The sequence below is a fragment of the Chelmon rostratus genome, chromosome 11 (genome assembly GCF_017976325.1).
Source record: "Chelmon rostratus isolate fCheRos1 chromosome 11, fCheRos1.pri, whole genome shotgun sequence".
Taxonomy (NCBI): domain Eukaryota; kingdom Metazoa; phylum Chordata; class Actinopteri; order Chaetodontiformes; family Chaetodontidae; genus Chelmon; species Chelmon rostratus.
The window spans coordinates 27,338,968-27,354,244 of record NC_055668.1 but is presented as its reverse complement, the minus strand read 5'-3'; the positions used below and the strand labels follow the sequence as shown (position 1 = coordinate 27,354,244).

Below are 15,277 nucleotides of genomic sequence, written 5' to 3'. Positions count from 1 at the left end.
AAAACAGCAAACAGCCGAACGAGAAGTCAACAAAACAGGGTCGAACGTGTCTATAGAAACAAACTATTGATGTAAATCTGCATGGATGGAATCAAGCAGTCACAAGATGAAGAACAGTTTTCGGTCGACAATGTGATGAAGGAGGTGATTGTCAGGTTTTTCATTTGCTGGATTCACCACAGCACAGATTCCTGTTCATCCACATTTCTGATGTTTTCAATGTCACGAGAGGAAAGAAGTCTGAAGGGGGGGGGGGTTTGTCTCTCACATTGTGCTCTGCACTGTCTGACTGGCGTCTTCACTGGTCAAAGGTCACTGAGACCTCACACAACACGTTTCTGAGCTCTGAGCTGCAGGTTCGTCGTGTGTGAAGCCTCCACGTTTCAGTCTGCAGCTTCTCTGCAGCAGCGGCCACATCTGAAGCACCACAGTCACTGCGAGCTGATTGGTCATGCTGATATTGATCTTCAGGTGATTTTTGTTGCTCCATGTGATGAAGCTGTCAGTCCTCTGGACAAACAGTCTCTAAGTGAAGACAGCCTGTGTCTCTCTGGACAGACGTGTAACTATAGACCAACAAACACTGAACACCTTTAATTAAACTCCTTCACTGTCTTCAGAGCAGAGACTATCCGAGTCTGGACAGACATGATGTGACCGATAACTTGACCGCTTGGTCGTTTTACTTTCATCTTGTTTTTTCATGATGCCAGAAAAAAGTGGTTATAACCTCTTTTGTCCCAACATGTCGAGACCAAGTGATTGTTTGTCATTTACACACAAACTTTGTTTCCTTGTGAGCTTCAGTAACTCTGTGATCACGAGGAAAAGTTCAGGTTTGAAAAGTTCACCTTGTTGAGAAAATACGACTTTGTTTCATTGAGTAAAAATCCATTTTCATTCAAACGCAGCCGCGCTCATCATGGCATCATCGACATACAACAACACCGCAGTGACATCACAACACACTGACCAGCTGATGTTTCCTCACCAACTTTTATTGAAACAACTTTTACAAGAAAAGCAGTTTGTTTCTACTCACACACAATGAATCTGACCATAGATCAGTGCTTTAAACACAGGACAGTGATCAGCTCCCGGGTCTTCATCAAACATCTCCATGTACCCGCAGCTTCCAAAGTCACTCGGCCGTTTTTGGTCCGAGCTGCGACTCTGATTGGACCGGCTGGGCTGTGAGAAACAGCTCGTCATCGTTTGAAGAGGAAAAATAAACTGACCTGTGGTCTGAACCTGAATAGAAAACAAGGAAAACAACATATGGTGTCCAGTCCTTCACCTGCAGGAGGAGAAAGAACAGCGTTTGCTGAAAGATCCAGGAGAGATTTTATCTGTGAACATGTGACAAAGACAGAACTGTGATCTTTAAAGGAACAGTTTGACACTTCAGGAGCTTCTTCTGTCAGCCGGGAAGGTGGATGTCAAAACCCAATGAACTGATCCTACTAACAAGGATTGTCTGTAGAGTCTCATATACACTACATGACCAAAAGTATGTGGACAGCGCGGCATTGCCTCCAGACGTGACAGCTGAACATGTGACTTCCTCCTTTTTTTTTTAAATTCTAAGCCTTTTTACTTCGGACTCTTTAAAATGAGGTAACGGTTCCACACGTCTGTGGGTCACAACCAAAAAAAGATCATTTTAGTCATTTTAGAGGCCAGAGGAGAAACATTATCCTTTAATTCGTTAGAGGTCAGAGGAACCTCGAAAATAGAGTTACACATGATCCTACGACCCCTCGGGGAAGTGGCCTAACACAAACCATGAAAAACAGACCCAGATCTTTTGGCCACAGAAAGCAGCTTATAACTGTTTTACATTTCTCTTCCTGTGATCACATCCCGTGTGCAGACTCAAATCGACTGACTGGTCTCGACTAACGAGCTCTATGTCTGAGGACAAGAATGTCCTTCGTGTCTTACAGGTGTTTCTAAATATCATCTGCTTCCCGATGGAGGTCTACGACAATAAGGCAGGAACTGAAGGCAACACTTTCAGTAAATCACATTTTCAATAAAAGTGTAAGACTGTGTGCCAAACAGGGCTCGAGACGTCCTGGACACATCTCTGCACTGGACGCACAGGAATGAAACTGACAACCATCATAAACATCAGACTCTGGAGAGGACAGAGAACAAGATGGTTTCACTAAACATCAAACTGGTCCTTTAAACAGATGAAGGTCAGTGTTTTAACGGATGAAGGTCAGTGTTTTAAAAGTCTTGAGTCCGTCAGCGCCTGAGCGTCTGGCTTCTGACCTTCTCAACAAACTGAACACACAAGCAGTTTGAAGGAAACCCCTGCCCAGACTCCTGTCACACAGTCCACTCAGCTCCTACAAAAAGTTAAGATCTGACTCAAAGTCCAGAGAGGTCAATGCAGAGGGTAGGTCCGGGGTTTCAGAGGTGGTGATCATCAACTGAGGGTCCCCCTCGCCGGTTGCCCCCTCCACAGGATGCAACCCAGAGACGGGATGTGATGTGTCCAGCCCATTTGGATCTGAAGCTGCTGAGTCAGAATCTCCTGAAGCCGGCTCAGAATGGTTCTGCTGCTGCCGGGTCTGGTATCTGGTTTGGGATCTGGTTTGTCGGACAGGGAGAGGGGCAGGAGGAGTTCTTTTTGTTGGAGTCGTTTTGCCTCTAGTTTTGGGGCCTGGTTTACATCCAGGTTCTCGAGCTGTGTCAGGATGTGTCTCTGGATGGAGCGAGGGCTCTGCGTCCTCATCTTGTTGAGGTTCAGATTGCAGCTCTGATTGGATTTGTGGAGACAGTTTGGACTGTGACTGAGTTTGAGGTGTTGGGTTCAGCTCAGCAGGCTCAGTTTGAGGGGTTATTTGAGATTCAGATTGAGGAGTTGACCTCTGGTTTTGGGGTGTGCTCTGTGCTTCAGACTGGGCTGGTGGATTCAGCTTTGGTTGGGTTGTTTGTGAAGTTGTTTCGGATGGAGCCACATCACGTGTTGGAGCTGGGGTAGACTCTAAAGACCAAACTGATGCAATCTGAATGTCTGATTCTGGCTGGATCTGGGGACTTGGCAAAATGTTTGAGACTGAGTGTGGGGATGTACAGACCACGGCTGGTTGGGATGGAGTAAGAATCTGACACTGAGGTTGGGGTTTCTGTGCTTGCGGGGTAGGAAGCTGACTTTTATTGGTGCTGTTTCTGCTATCTAGAGCATCAGTTGCTGGTTTGGCAATGGAGCAGACACCTGATTGGCCAACGCTGCGGTAGAAGATATCGAACAAGTCCTGGGCTTTGGCTGCGGCCAGGTTACTCTTAACTTTGTCTGACTTCTGAGCTCCGTCCCCCATGGTCACTAAAGGTGGAGGCTTGACAAACACTGTACGAGTTTGCTCACTTTCCGGCACACCGGGAGCTGCCACGTCAGACACTATTTTTATCATTGTTGGTTGTGCAGGTCTAGCCATGCATGGAGCATGTGTAGCTTCAGACGGTGCAGGTTTAGCCTCACATGGTGAAGGTTGAACCTCAGATAGCGCAGGTTTTGCCTTGATTGGTGCAGATTTAGGAACTGGTGGCGCAGATTCCACCACAAAAGGTGCAGGTCTTGACACCTGCGACAAAGGGTTAGCCTCAACTGGCTCTGGTCTAGCAACCTCCAGTGCAGGTACAGCTCCAAATGGCCCAGGTTTAGTAATTGGTGGCTCAGGTTGAGCTTCCAGCAGTGCATTCTGAGCATTTAGAGCCTTGGTGAGAGGTCCCGGGAAAACCAGTCCATCTTTTGGAGGGGGCCCTTGTAAACTGGCGTTCTGGGGTCTGATGGAGAGGAAGGTATTCAGAGGTGCAGGTTTACCCGTCATGGCCGTTTTCCTTAGGACTGCAGTGGGTGCAGGAAGGTTTGGGCGGATCCTTCCCCGATTAGACACCCACGGAGGAGGTGTGTTCTGCTGGCCCGCCAGCTTCTGGGCGATCTCCTTAGCAACGGCCATAGACTTTGCAAAAGAGTCCTCCGCCGAGACTGGATTCTGCTTCACAGCTGCTTCGTCATCTTTGATGAACTCTGCGGCGACTTTCTGTGCCTCCTTTGCCAGAACGTTCTCTTTCTTTTTCCACGTGAACTTTCCAAAAGAAGCTGCCATGGCCACCGGCGCCGGTTTGCCGGTTTCCAGGCTCTGCTTGCGGAGCTTTGCCCTCATGGCTGGACTGGGCCCACAGAGGATTTTGGGTGGGTCGTAGGGCTTTGGCGGAGGTTCGGGCTTGCTGACCTCTGATTTCCCGACCGGTTTACCCGGCTCAAGCCTCTTGCCGGCTTCCTTGTCCGCCTTAGCTTTCCCTTCAGCTCGCTCTCTGTCATATTTGGACCTGAAATCTGAGGATTTACTGTTTCTATATTTGTCCTCGTCTTCTCTCGGCCCATATTTGGGACCGTCATCAGGTCTGTCATCTTCATCCTTGCGATACCGGTACCGATGCTCTTCTTCTCGACTGTATTTGAATCTGTCATCCTCGCCCCTCGTGCTGTATTTACCCCTCTCCTCTTCCTCTCTGCTGTACCGGTATTTGTCATCCTTCTTGCTGTATTTATACTTTTCATCCTCCTCTTTCTTGCTGTAAGAAGGTCTCTCCTCATTCAGGCTTCTGACATCTTTAAAATCCTGCTTCAGCTTCTCCTCCTCCTCCTTTTTTACTTTAGACTTCCCTTCATTCTGGACAGCATCATCCTCTTCCTTTTTTTTCTCTTTGTCTTTTTTCTCCTTTTTGTGTTTGGACTTTTCTTCCTTGTCTTTGTTTCCGTTCTCATCGTCCTCGTGTTTGCGTTTCTTGCCGCTTGTCTCTGAGGCCAGTCCTACCTGGCGGTCCAGGTTCCTCCTCTGTTCATACAAGGGATTCTCGTACATTTGTTTCTGGTGAGGGAGACATTAAAACAGACAGAGAGTGATGAAATACATGAAAAACCTTCGTCTGACATTAAAATGCTTCCAATCTTGTAACCAGAACATCAAACGAGGCAGAAGAACTGAAACATACTGTATGTGGTTCTAATTGGAACATTCACATGTACAAAATACTCTGAATTTCAACTAGAACCCAGATCCAACGGAATGATTTGACATCTATTTAGGATCGAGCTGCTTTCATGTGTGTTGATATCAGTGTTGAGCAGAAGTCATTTCACAACTGTGGCATATTTGTGGAATCATCCATGAGCCAGACGACGTGGTTTTATTTCAGGGATGGACTGTTTGAGTCCACAAACAGGACTTTGGAGGTGAATCATTCATAACAGTGGAACACGGTCTCCTTCACGACTGGACTTCAGTTTCATATATTTTCAATTTAAAACCGTGATCCAAACAAGTTTCCGTTCTGAGCAGAGTCATGGAGCTCTGCTGGGCGTTACTGTGATCACCAGCTTCAAACCTGTAAATATTGTTCGTTGAAGAAGGTGTTGGTGATAAACGCTTTCTGATTTCTATAAACCTTCATGGAAAGATTTCAAAGTGTTGATTTGCCTTTAAATTAATGATTGGCCCTCTTTAAAAGTCATGATCTTGTTTAAGTTTGGACAACTCACACGTCCTGAGTTATTCATGGTGTTGACGGCTGTGTTGCATTTCATTTGCAGGTATTCACAGGTAAATACCTTGTATTTCTCATTGTGAGCGTGTGTGGTGACGTGCTCTTCTGCACAAATGGCGTCTCCATAAAACTCTTCACACAGCAGGCAGAAGAATCCTCTGACGGGCAGCAAGAACTCTGAACCTGCAGCAAAACACACGCAACGCATTTTAAACCAACACGTGGGCACAAAACGAACTGCCAATCATGTTTACCTGATGGACGTCTCCATTTCCAGCGCCTGTCAGGACAGCAGAGGGTTAAAGAGGGAACATTTGAGGATGAAATATTGGAAGAATAGATGGTGTACAGTTCAGTGGTCTTATTTCAGAGCAGTAACCGATGGAAAAGTGCGAACTGCTCTGTGACACCAGGGTCACTACAGGAAACGTAGCAGAACAGGGACACGTTTTAGGCTAACGAGCAGGCTGACACACCTGTACTGAGAAGCTCAAACACTTTTCCAAAGGTCACTGCAGTACGTTACATTTTACAGCAGCCTTCATTTGACGACGAGACATGAAAAGCAAACGAATCGACATCAGAGTTGTGGACAGGAGTCTCCTCTGTGGTTCCACGAGTCTTTGTCACTTCATTAGTACTGTTTTCATTAAGAGTCAGAGAAACTGCAGCAGAGATCCACACAGATCCAACCTGGAAGCAGAAGACGGCTAACAACATTCAGGGACTCGGACACCAGGATCGTGGGAAAAATAGAAGCATTGTGACGACTTTTTAGCGGAATTATGATTGTGAGTACCTTTGGCGGGTTTCGTCAGCCTCTCCTCTGACGCCGCGCTCTTGGCGGTTTTGGTGGGAGTGGACGCATAGGGCCGTTCGTACGGGTCCAGAGTCTGTGAAAAGAAAAAGACAATCTAGTGGAAAGGAACCAATAAACAAAGGACCATCCAGGCATGAATATCAAAGCGTCCAAAGCCAAAATGAAAACATGAAAAGGAAGATATTGTGTTGAACAGCTGACAAATATAGACAAAGATATTTCTGAAAACTGGTCTCGAACAGAAAAACTGTCACAAACCTTTCGATGTGTTTTGCTGTGCAAGTGTGTGAAAAAATCAAACATGGAGCCAGAGGTGACGTTACAGTTTTTGCACCAGTGATTTCCAGCGTCGTAGTATTCAAACGGCTCCGGCGGCGCGGTCGGGGCGCTGACGGGCGGCTTGTCGGGGGACGCTCTCGCCGCCGCCGCCGCCGCTGAGGTCTGCTAAGAAACCAAGATGGAGGAGAGTCAACATGGCCGGCTGTAGTCAAACCGATTTCCTCAGACAAAAATTTTGAGCTCCATCTTTAAAACTTGGCTCCACAAAATCTGAAAAGTGAAGTTTCTTACCTTCGTTAAATTCCAGCCTCGAAGACGTTCACTTGTAATTCGCTTCGATCAGAGTCACAGAAAAGAAACAAACGTACGTTCCGTCTCTTAACAAACCCGCGAGGTTACCGTTCATATTGAAAAAGGTTGAAATTCATCAGTTTAGGAACTTCATTACGGTCGTTATTACCGAAGCCGTCACATAAAAAACGAGACTGCCCTGACGATCTAATTACTGAGCTATCTGTGTTCAAGTTCAGAGCGCGGGGTCAGACGATCCTGTCCCGTGTCGTTTATCATATTTCAAACACTTAACGTCCGACAAACTCTGCGTTCTGTTGCAGATAAAAGCAGCCGTCGCTCAGAGGTCAGGTGGTTGTGATTGAGATCAAAGTGAGGAAGCCTTCTGTAAGAAGTTCAGTAAAAAGAAGAGAAACATCGACAGACTGAACGATCGACAACGTGACGCTTGAGCTTCTCAAATCCAGTCCGCTTCCACTTCCTGGTTTTGTTTCTCCAATCGCTGTTAAGCTACAGTCAACGGGTCTCGACACTTCCTGCACAGACGTTTCACATTAAAAGACGGATCGGACGGAATCGGTACGACTTCGGCGTCTCGGTTTCAGTCCGACCGAATCACGGAAACGTAAAACCCGACGACACGCACCCTCCTGTCAGAGAGAAGAGCTGAAGCTACGCTCACGTCGAGCGTTCGGGCGAACGCTGGCGCCGCAACCCGTTCGAGTCGATCCTGAGCCGACGAGGCAGAGAAAACTACAAACCAAAACCACAAACTAACAAACCTGATGAAAGAAAAGCAGTTCAGGTGCGACAGAAAAGGAGCCGACTCATCTGCACACAAACAAGCTCGAATCCAGGAAGAAGTTCCTCAGCTGTTCCAGGACACTTGAGAACTTTCATATTTAGCTTTTTAATCTGCTGTTTTCATCATAACTCATATCTGACAACTGTGACCCCTTTAACTTACTGATGTTCACAACCCCCACAAACATGTTCCTGAGAAATTCAGGACAGATTTTAGTCCAGTAGAAAATCTCAGTCATGAGCCCTAGCTACCATTTACAACTTTCAGTGGTCCTTCCTGTTTTACCTCCTCTGCAGGTGTTTGTACCTTTATCGTGGAGCTGCCGGTTGCCCGCCGGCCCTCGGGACTCCTCTCCGGCTCGCGTCTCTTCTTCTCCGGCGGCGGTTCGCCCTCCCCGTCCTCGGCCGGCTTGCCGGTCCCGCGGGGCCGGTCGGACGGGCTCAGGCCCAGGATGAGCGCCACCTTGTCGATCTCGTTGCGTTTCTTCTCGGCGGCCTCGTGCTCTTTACGCAGGTTGGAGATCTGAGTCATGACCTCCTCCTGCAGGTGGCTGATCTCCTGCAGCAGAGGGTCTTTGTGGCCGCCCTTCTCCCGCCGCTTCTTCCTCAGGAGCTCGCCTGCAAACACAACCGACATGCAGAGAAACAACAGAAGCAGAATAACATTTGCCACCATGTCACCACAGCCTCATTAAGGTCTCAGCGTGGCCTCCGTACTAAAGCACGTGTGTCCACCTTCACCAACCGTCAGCATGTACAAACTCGAGCTTTAATCTGCGTCCGAGTCGATGCTGCAGCAGCTTCTGTGGATGACGCTCTGCAAAAAGCTGCACTCTGTGTTTCAAATGTAAAAGTCACGTGGTGGGTCCGGAGCCCGCCGCAACAACACACGATGCCTGCCTTCAGGTGTGAGTACCACAACAACAGGGCGTCGCCCCCTACAGTCCAGTCCAGCACCTGCAGAGCAGTCAGCCGCTCCACACAGAACCCCTCTCACCTCCATAACAGCCTTCGTGTCAGGCCACAGGTGTTCCCTGTTGTAGGAGCCACTAATTTGATTTGGTTAAAGTGTAGTACGCATTCCAGACACTAGGGGCTGCATGTTAAAGTCAAGGCTGGATACTGAAGTAGTTCAGGTCCACTTGAGGTATGGACACTTGTAAGAAATGAAATACTTTCTGGTATAAAGTACTGGATGAGACTGAGTATCCGAGTACACGTGGAGAAATACTCATGTTTTGTTGTTTTCACTGGCCTCTACACAAGATCATCATGTCTGATGTGTTCATATGCTGAACTGATCTGTAAACAGCAAACACAGGTGTTCTTTATTATATATGACACGACACTCACACTACATCTTTCTATTGTACACTACACCGCTGTGCTATACTACACGTGAAGTTTTATTCCTACATTTCACCTTATGTTGGATATCCCCGACTGCTAATGCTACATAATGTTAACATGTTACACTGTCTGATTACATCATATACTCTTTTGTATTTCTACTGTAACACAAACACTGAGTGTCGTATTTTATATTATTTGGTGTTTGCAGTTATAGTCGATGGTCCCGATCACAACTCTGTCATTCCAATTCAGACAGTACTGCAGTACCTGCTGAAGTACTCTGGCTGCGGGTACTGTGTGTAGGCGCACTGCTCGCACTGCTTTTAACTGCTCTTGTAGTTTCTGGTTTTCTGTCTTTGTGAACTGACCCTCTGAGGATCAGCAGAGGATCATGTGATGTTAGAAGACAGTGACACTCTGCACAGAGGCGCTCTGAGGTTTGACCTCGCTTCATTCTGAGACAACATTCGTACCAGTTTCTATCCTGACGACGTGACGTCTGCAGGACCGACTCTGACGGAGCAGCTCTGCGTCTGCCACGGGCAGGAAGTTGTCCCGCCTGTAAATGTGAGCGGGCGAAGGCAGGTGAGCGGCGTGGCGCCTCTGTGTGAACTCACCTTGTTGCTTCCTGAGTCTCTCCAGCTCCTTCATCAGATATTCCTTCTTCTTCATCCTGATCTCTCTGTCCTGCTTCAGCTTCTCTCTCTCTTCCAGAACCTGAACAAAAACAAGCCAACGGTCAGCTTCGGCTCACCTGAGCACTCCCGTCTCACCTGCAGTCGTTGTCAGGGGCTGCCGGTCTACAGCTGAGTGGTTCACTCAGGTATGTCTCAGGTGTTGAATTGATGACTGAATGTGATAAATGAAGTGAAACCTTTTGTTTCTGGCTCTCGTTGTTCTGCTCCTCAGACACTCTCCTGTCATGGCTGCTGACTTTTCCCTTCTCTAATCCATCACCCTGATCAGACTGACCTTTGGCCCCCGGCACGGGGGCAGCTCTGTCGTAGGGCTGTTTGTAGGGCGGAGTGGGGGGGTACTCGTCGGGGACGGTCTGGGGGGGCAGAGTCATGTTGGGGGGCGGGTACATGGGCGGCCACTGCTGGTGCACGTAGGGAAGGTAGTTTGCGTACTGGCCGTAACCCGGCGGGGGGAAGCTAGGGGGCATCATGCCGTGGATCTGTGAGGGGGGGTAGGTGGGTACGGGCACCCTGGGGTGAAGGGGGACGGTCTTGGGGTCTGGGTTTCTCTGCGGCGCTGCGGCGCTCCGCTCGGCCTTCGTCTCTTTAACGTCTCTGTCGTTGTGAGACAGGGGGGGGGCAGAGCTTTTCCTGCGGCCGTCGTCGCTGCTCCAGCTGCGACTCCTGCTGCTGCTGCCGCCGCCGCTGCTGCTGCTGCTGCTGCGGCTCCGCCTCCTGCAGCCCCGGCTGTGGCGACTGCCGTCCGAGCTACCGGAGGAGTAACGCCCGCGGCGCGCGGGCGTCTTCGGGGGAGGCTTGTTACCGTGGAGACGCTCTTTGGTCCTGGCCGCCATCTCGCTGATCTCGGCCACGCCCAAGTCCAGGCCGATGGTCTTCAGCAGGTCCTGGATCTTCTCGTACTCCTCCAGTGCCTGACGCTCGCCCTCCTCCAACGGCTCCGTCCCCGGCGGGTAAGCGGGGTTCGACACCTGGATCGTGATGTTCTGGTCGGAGCTGATGACGGGCCGGCTCGCGTACCTCGCGTCCAACTCCCCCGCGGCGGGAGGGGCCTGAACTTGAGGAGAGGCTCCCGGTGGGAGGCCGTACGTCTGCGCGACGACGGCTTGCTGCGAGGGGTAGTCGCCATACAGCGCCTCCTCCGTCACCTCTCCGTACAGATCCAGCCCGTGGTGTCGGAGCGGCTCGGACGCCGGCGGAGGTTTGGGATCCTCCGCCTCTCCGTACAGGAACTTCTCTTCGTCGTCGATGTCGTCCTCGGATTTCTCTCGAGCCTTGGCCCCCGCCGCCTGTCCTCCCAGCAGGTTGAGGATCTCTTTGATCTCGTCGTCGAGGCCGGCGCGTTGAGCCGTCTGCGGGTCGGACCGCAGCTCCGACAGCACGGAGGCCACCCTGTGAGGCTCCATGCCCTTCACGGCCAGCAGCAGCTGGTCGGCCACCCGGCACATGTTGGAGCCCTCCAGAGCTCCGGGAGAGTCCGAGATCTGAAACACAGAGACAGAGCAGAGTGACGCCTCTGGACCACAGATCCTCTCCTGATGTTGAAAGATAACATCTGTCGGCGTTCAGCCAAAGTCACTCCCCCCTCCTGTCAAAGACTCCCTGCAGCTCAATGACCTCTCTTTACTGTCACATCATTGGCTAACAGACCCTTCATGGTTCATCATCTTTTTAGTTGAGACCAGTTTCAGCACTGCTGCTGGAACTGGTCTCAACTAAAAACCACTGATCGAAGCTTGTCCTCCAAATGACGCTTTCTATCAGTCGGTCAGACCGACCAGGAGAGGAGGAGGCGCCATGTTTTCTCCTCAGTTTGTGTGTAATGACTTTGACCCGAGTGAATTTAAATCGTCTAAATATCTTGATCTTGAGCTCCGAGCAGAATTATCAGCGCTCATCGTGAAACTGTATCGACCGACAAGAAATTCATCAGTGTTACTGCAGGACTTCCCAGAGCTGATGGCGCCGAGTGTGACTCAATATGACAGACTGATCCTGAACGGAGACCTGAATATTGTTATTATTTCCTCTATAGCTGCTTGTGTTTGGCAGAGAAGAAACAGATCATTCAGTTTGACCACAAAAGCTTCTACGTTATGGTGGTCGAGGACTGTCAGCCATCGGCGATGGCGGCGTCCATCGGCCAAACCCGACTGAGGATTCGCTGCGTTTCTGTTTTATGTCACTTTGAACTGAATAAGGTTTCTTTCTTTTTTTGGTCACTTATTTATGATCTTATTAATGGCGGAAATAACTAACAGACTGATCCTGAATGAAAGCCGTCGGCTGAAAGCCTCGTGTTCAGTCAACATGCAGCATCTTAGATCTTCCTTTGTTTTAGAACTGAAACCCAGACGTCATCACGTCAATGCAAATTTGATTGACATGTCGTGCTCAATGACAATAAAGGAATCTTGAATCAAATCACTGTCCTCAATCAGAATGATGGACTGAAGAGCGTCTGTCCGTCTGGATCGGACTTCTCTGTCTGAGTTTTTACATTCAGTCCTTTCTGCCACGTTGGCATCAGTGACCTGCTGATAAAATAGCTTGGTAGTCGGCTTCCTACCCTGAGCGACGGCGAGTCCTCGGCGTCGTTGCGTTTCTTCAGGATGGATTTCGTCGGCAGACTCAGCATCTCCTCCAGCTCCTTCCTGCGTCGAGCCGTCTCGAGCTCTTTGAACTCCTTTCTGGATCTGGCGTCGCCGTCGTCTCCGCTGCGGCCGCTTGAGCTCGAGCCGCTGCTTGTGCTGCGACTGCGGCTTCGACTAACCTGCCGGCTCTTACTGCGGCCGCGGCTCGCCGCTTTGCCGTAGCTCCGGCCCCGGCTCCGTCCTCTGGACCTGGACCTGGACCTGGATCTAGACCTAGACCTAGACCTAGACCTGCTGTGGTGGCGACTCTTGCTCCGGCCCCGGCTCTTGGCCCGGCTCCGGTCCAGACTGCGGCTCTTGCTCCGGCCCCGGCTCTTGGCCCGGCTCCGGTCCGGACTGCGGCTCTTGCTACGTCCCCGGCTCTTGGCCCGGCTCCGGTCCGGACTGCGACTCTGGCTGCGGGGCCTGCTCTTGCTCCTCGCCCGACTCTTGCTCCGTCCCCGACTCTTGGCCCGACTCCGGTCTCGACTCCGGCTGCGAGGGCGGCTCCGGCCCCGGCTCCGGCTCCGCTCGTACTCTGGTCGAGGAGGGTATTCTCTGCAAGGAGACATCGGTTTTAACTGGACTGGACCACACATTTTGTGCCTCTGATCAAAGAACTTACGACTATTTATTGAGTGTAATCTCTCTAAATCACCTTCTTACGGTCTAGACGCCCAAATCCAGATGAGAGAAGAGGAGCTGATCAACATATTGATCATCTGAGTCTCATTTTACCGACTATTTATCACTATATTACAACATTTTCTCAAATAATGCAACTTTATTCTCAAAGTCACTCATTTAACAGCGGCCCCAACACTCTGTAATAATCTCTACTAACAAAATAAAAACCCAAAAACACTTTCAAATGTGAGGGGTCATAAACACTAATGAGGACAGGAAGAAGTTGGAGTTTACTCGTGTTTTTCAATTTAATATTTGGCTTTTCATCAGTACCTGTCATGGTGCCAGGAGGGGGCCGGTCCCGACGGTCCGGTCAGCTCGTTGCCGACGGTGATGACCAGGTTGTGGTCGAGGGGAACTGACCCGCGAGGTGACGAAGACCTCTGCAACAAATACCACAAACATTCAATTCAACAATCTTTCACGCGCCAATGAAAGACACGTCGATGAAAGGCGGCGTTGGACGTCCTGAGACAGCAGCCTTCTACTCTGTCCACACCTGATCACCTGCTGGCTAAACACACCTGCTCCAGCACCACTGAGCTCACGGCCGTGTCCACGTTGTGAGACAAACTTTCACAAGACGGGAAGAGGTGAACCAGGTCCAGAAGTCCCCCGGCTTCACACAGTCTGTTATTATTCTTTAAGAAGAAATGAATGTTGCAGAACACCACTTTGATCAACCGCTCAACTCCACGAACAGGACATTCAAAGTCCACTTCACACACAAATGATCCTGACAGATGCTCAGTGTGATGGATCATCTGGCTGCAGTTTCAGGTCTCTGATCTTCATGTGAATAGAGCGAGCTGATTGGCTGCCTGGAGCGGAACAGGAACAGCACTTTGAATTGAGTAAAAACACAACGAAGCAGTAATGATGGAACAGTGTCTGGAAGCTGTAGTGAAGTGTTAGAGAACAACGAACACAGCGGTGTGGTCCTTGATTGTTGTTTCCAGCTGCCTGAAGCCCAAAACACCTGATGACTGGTGGTTTGTCCGGCTGGCTCACTGAGAACCACCGACGAACTCCATTCAGAAATCTGGCACTTTAATAATGCTTTAAAACTCAGCTCGACAAATGAAGTTACTGACATTACTTCAACCATTTAGAAACATTACGCTGTTCATTGAATCGGCTATTCGGACTTCGGCAAAGAAGCAACCTGTAAGAGCGAATCGCCGAATCGCCCGTCGCTTCACGCCGCTAGCTGCCGTTAGTTAGCGCGGTGGATGTTGGTGAAAGCACCCGGAGGGACTAACGTGTCATTAGTTTATGCAGCAAAACATTCAGGGATTGAAGTTACGGGCGCTTTGCTTGGTGTGTCCATCAGGAACATTTAAAAAATCATACGCAAAGTTTCGGCTTCGCGTGTACAACACAGCAGACCAGCAGGGCCGTGGTAAATTGACAGGTTTTTGAATGGAGTTTGGTTGACAGGTGCTAATAAACAAACTCTGGGGGCTAACGGTTTACCTGACTTCCACCACAGTGCGCTCTCAAGAGGCAGTAACACGAACTAACCATCGTTTGTTTGGAAAAATACACATCTGAACCGAAACCCTATTTCGAGCCGGACAGACTCACCTCTTTCGGCAGCCCACCGGCCCAGTACTCTCCGCCTCGGTGACTTCCTGAGCCGGGGGAAGGGTACCTCCTGCGCGGCGGGGAGCGGCGATAGGAGTCCGGGTGAGCATGGTCGTGGTAGCCGGTGTGGTACGGAGGCCTGGGCCGGTTTCTGTCGTCTCTGTAGCCCGGAGCCGGGTAAGGCCTCGGAGGCGGGCCTCGGCCCTCGAAAGGCGGCGGGTAGCCTCCTATCGGCGGAGGCCGACCACGGTACATCTGCTCCCGCAGAGGATCTCTGGCTTCCCACGGTCCACCGCCTCCGGTCTCCAGCGATGATTTAATGCAAAGCGGAAACTTGCAGGTACTTTACTGCGCGTTTGAATCAGTCGTGGAGGTATTTAATAAAAACTTCATTCTCATCACCTCTGTGCTTCTCTACACCAACACAAACCTCCTCTTTCTTCTTCTACTGAGACCCAGAGGCGACTGAACGAGCTGCTGCCCCCTAAAGGGACAACATGGTACACCACACATTTACAGAAAAGAAGATAAGATAAGACTTTATTAATCTCCAGCCGGGGAAATTC

General features: G+C 50.0%; 1 protein-coding gene across 2 annotated transcripts; it reads right to left on the bottom strand.

Annotated features, from left to right (window-relative positions):
• Positions 1 to 135: 135 nt before the first annotated feature.
• Positions 136 to 15,149, bottom strand: LOC121613504 (serine/arginine repetitive matrix protein 2-like). 2 transcript variants are annotated; one of them, XM_041946906.1, is made up of 10 exons: positions 14,712 to 15,149; positions 13,398 to 13,507; positions 12,374 to 12,995; positions 9,984 to 11,288; positions 9,727 to 9,826; positions 8,064 to 8,374; positions 6,641 to 6,823; positions 6,362 to 6,455; positions 5,627 to 5,745; positions 136 to 4,886 (listed from the first exon to the last, which is right to left on the bottom strand). In XM_041946906.1, exons 1-10 carry the CDS (start codon positions 14,964 to 14,966, stop codon positions 2,358 to 2,360), a joined length of 5,628 nt encoding a protein of 1,875 aa, XP_041802840.1. In that variant the 5' UTR covers positions 14,967 to 15,149; the 3' UTR covers positions 136 to 2,357. The 2 variants fall into 2 exon arrangements, with proteins under 2 accessions (XP_041802840.1, XP_041802839.1); XM_041946905.1 differs by having other exon boundaries at positions 137 to 4,886; positions 6,641 to 6,826.
• Positions 15,150 to 15,277: the final 128 nt, after the last annotated feature.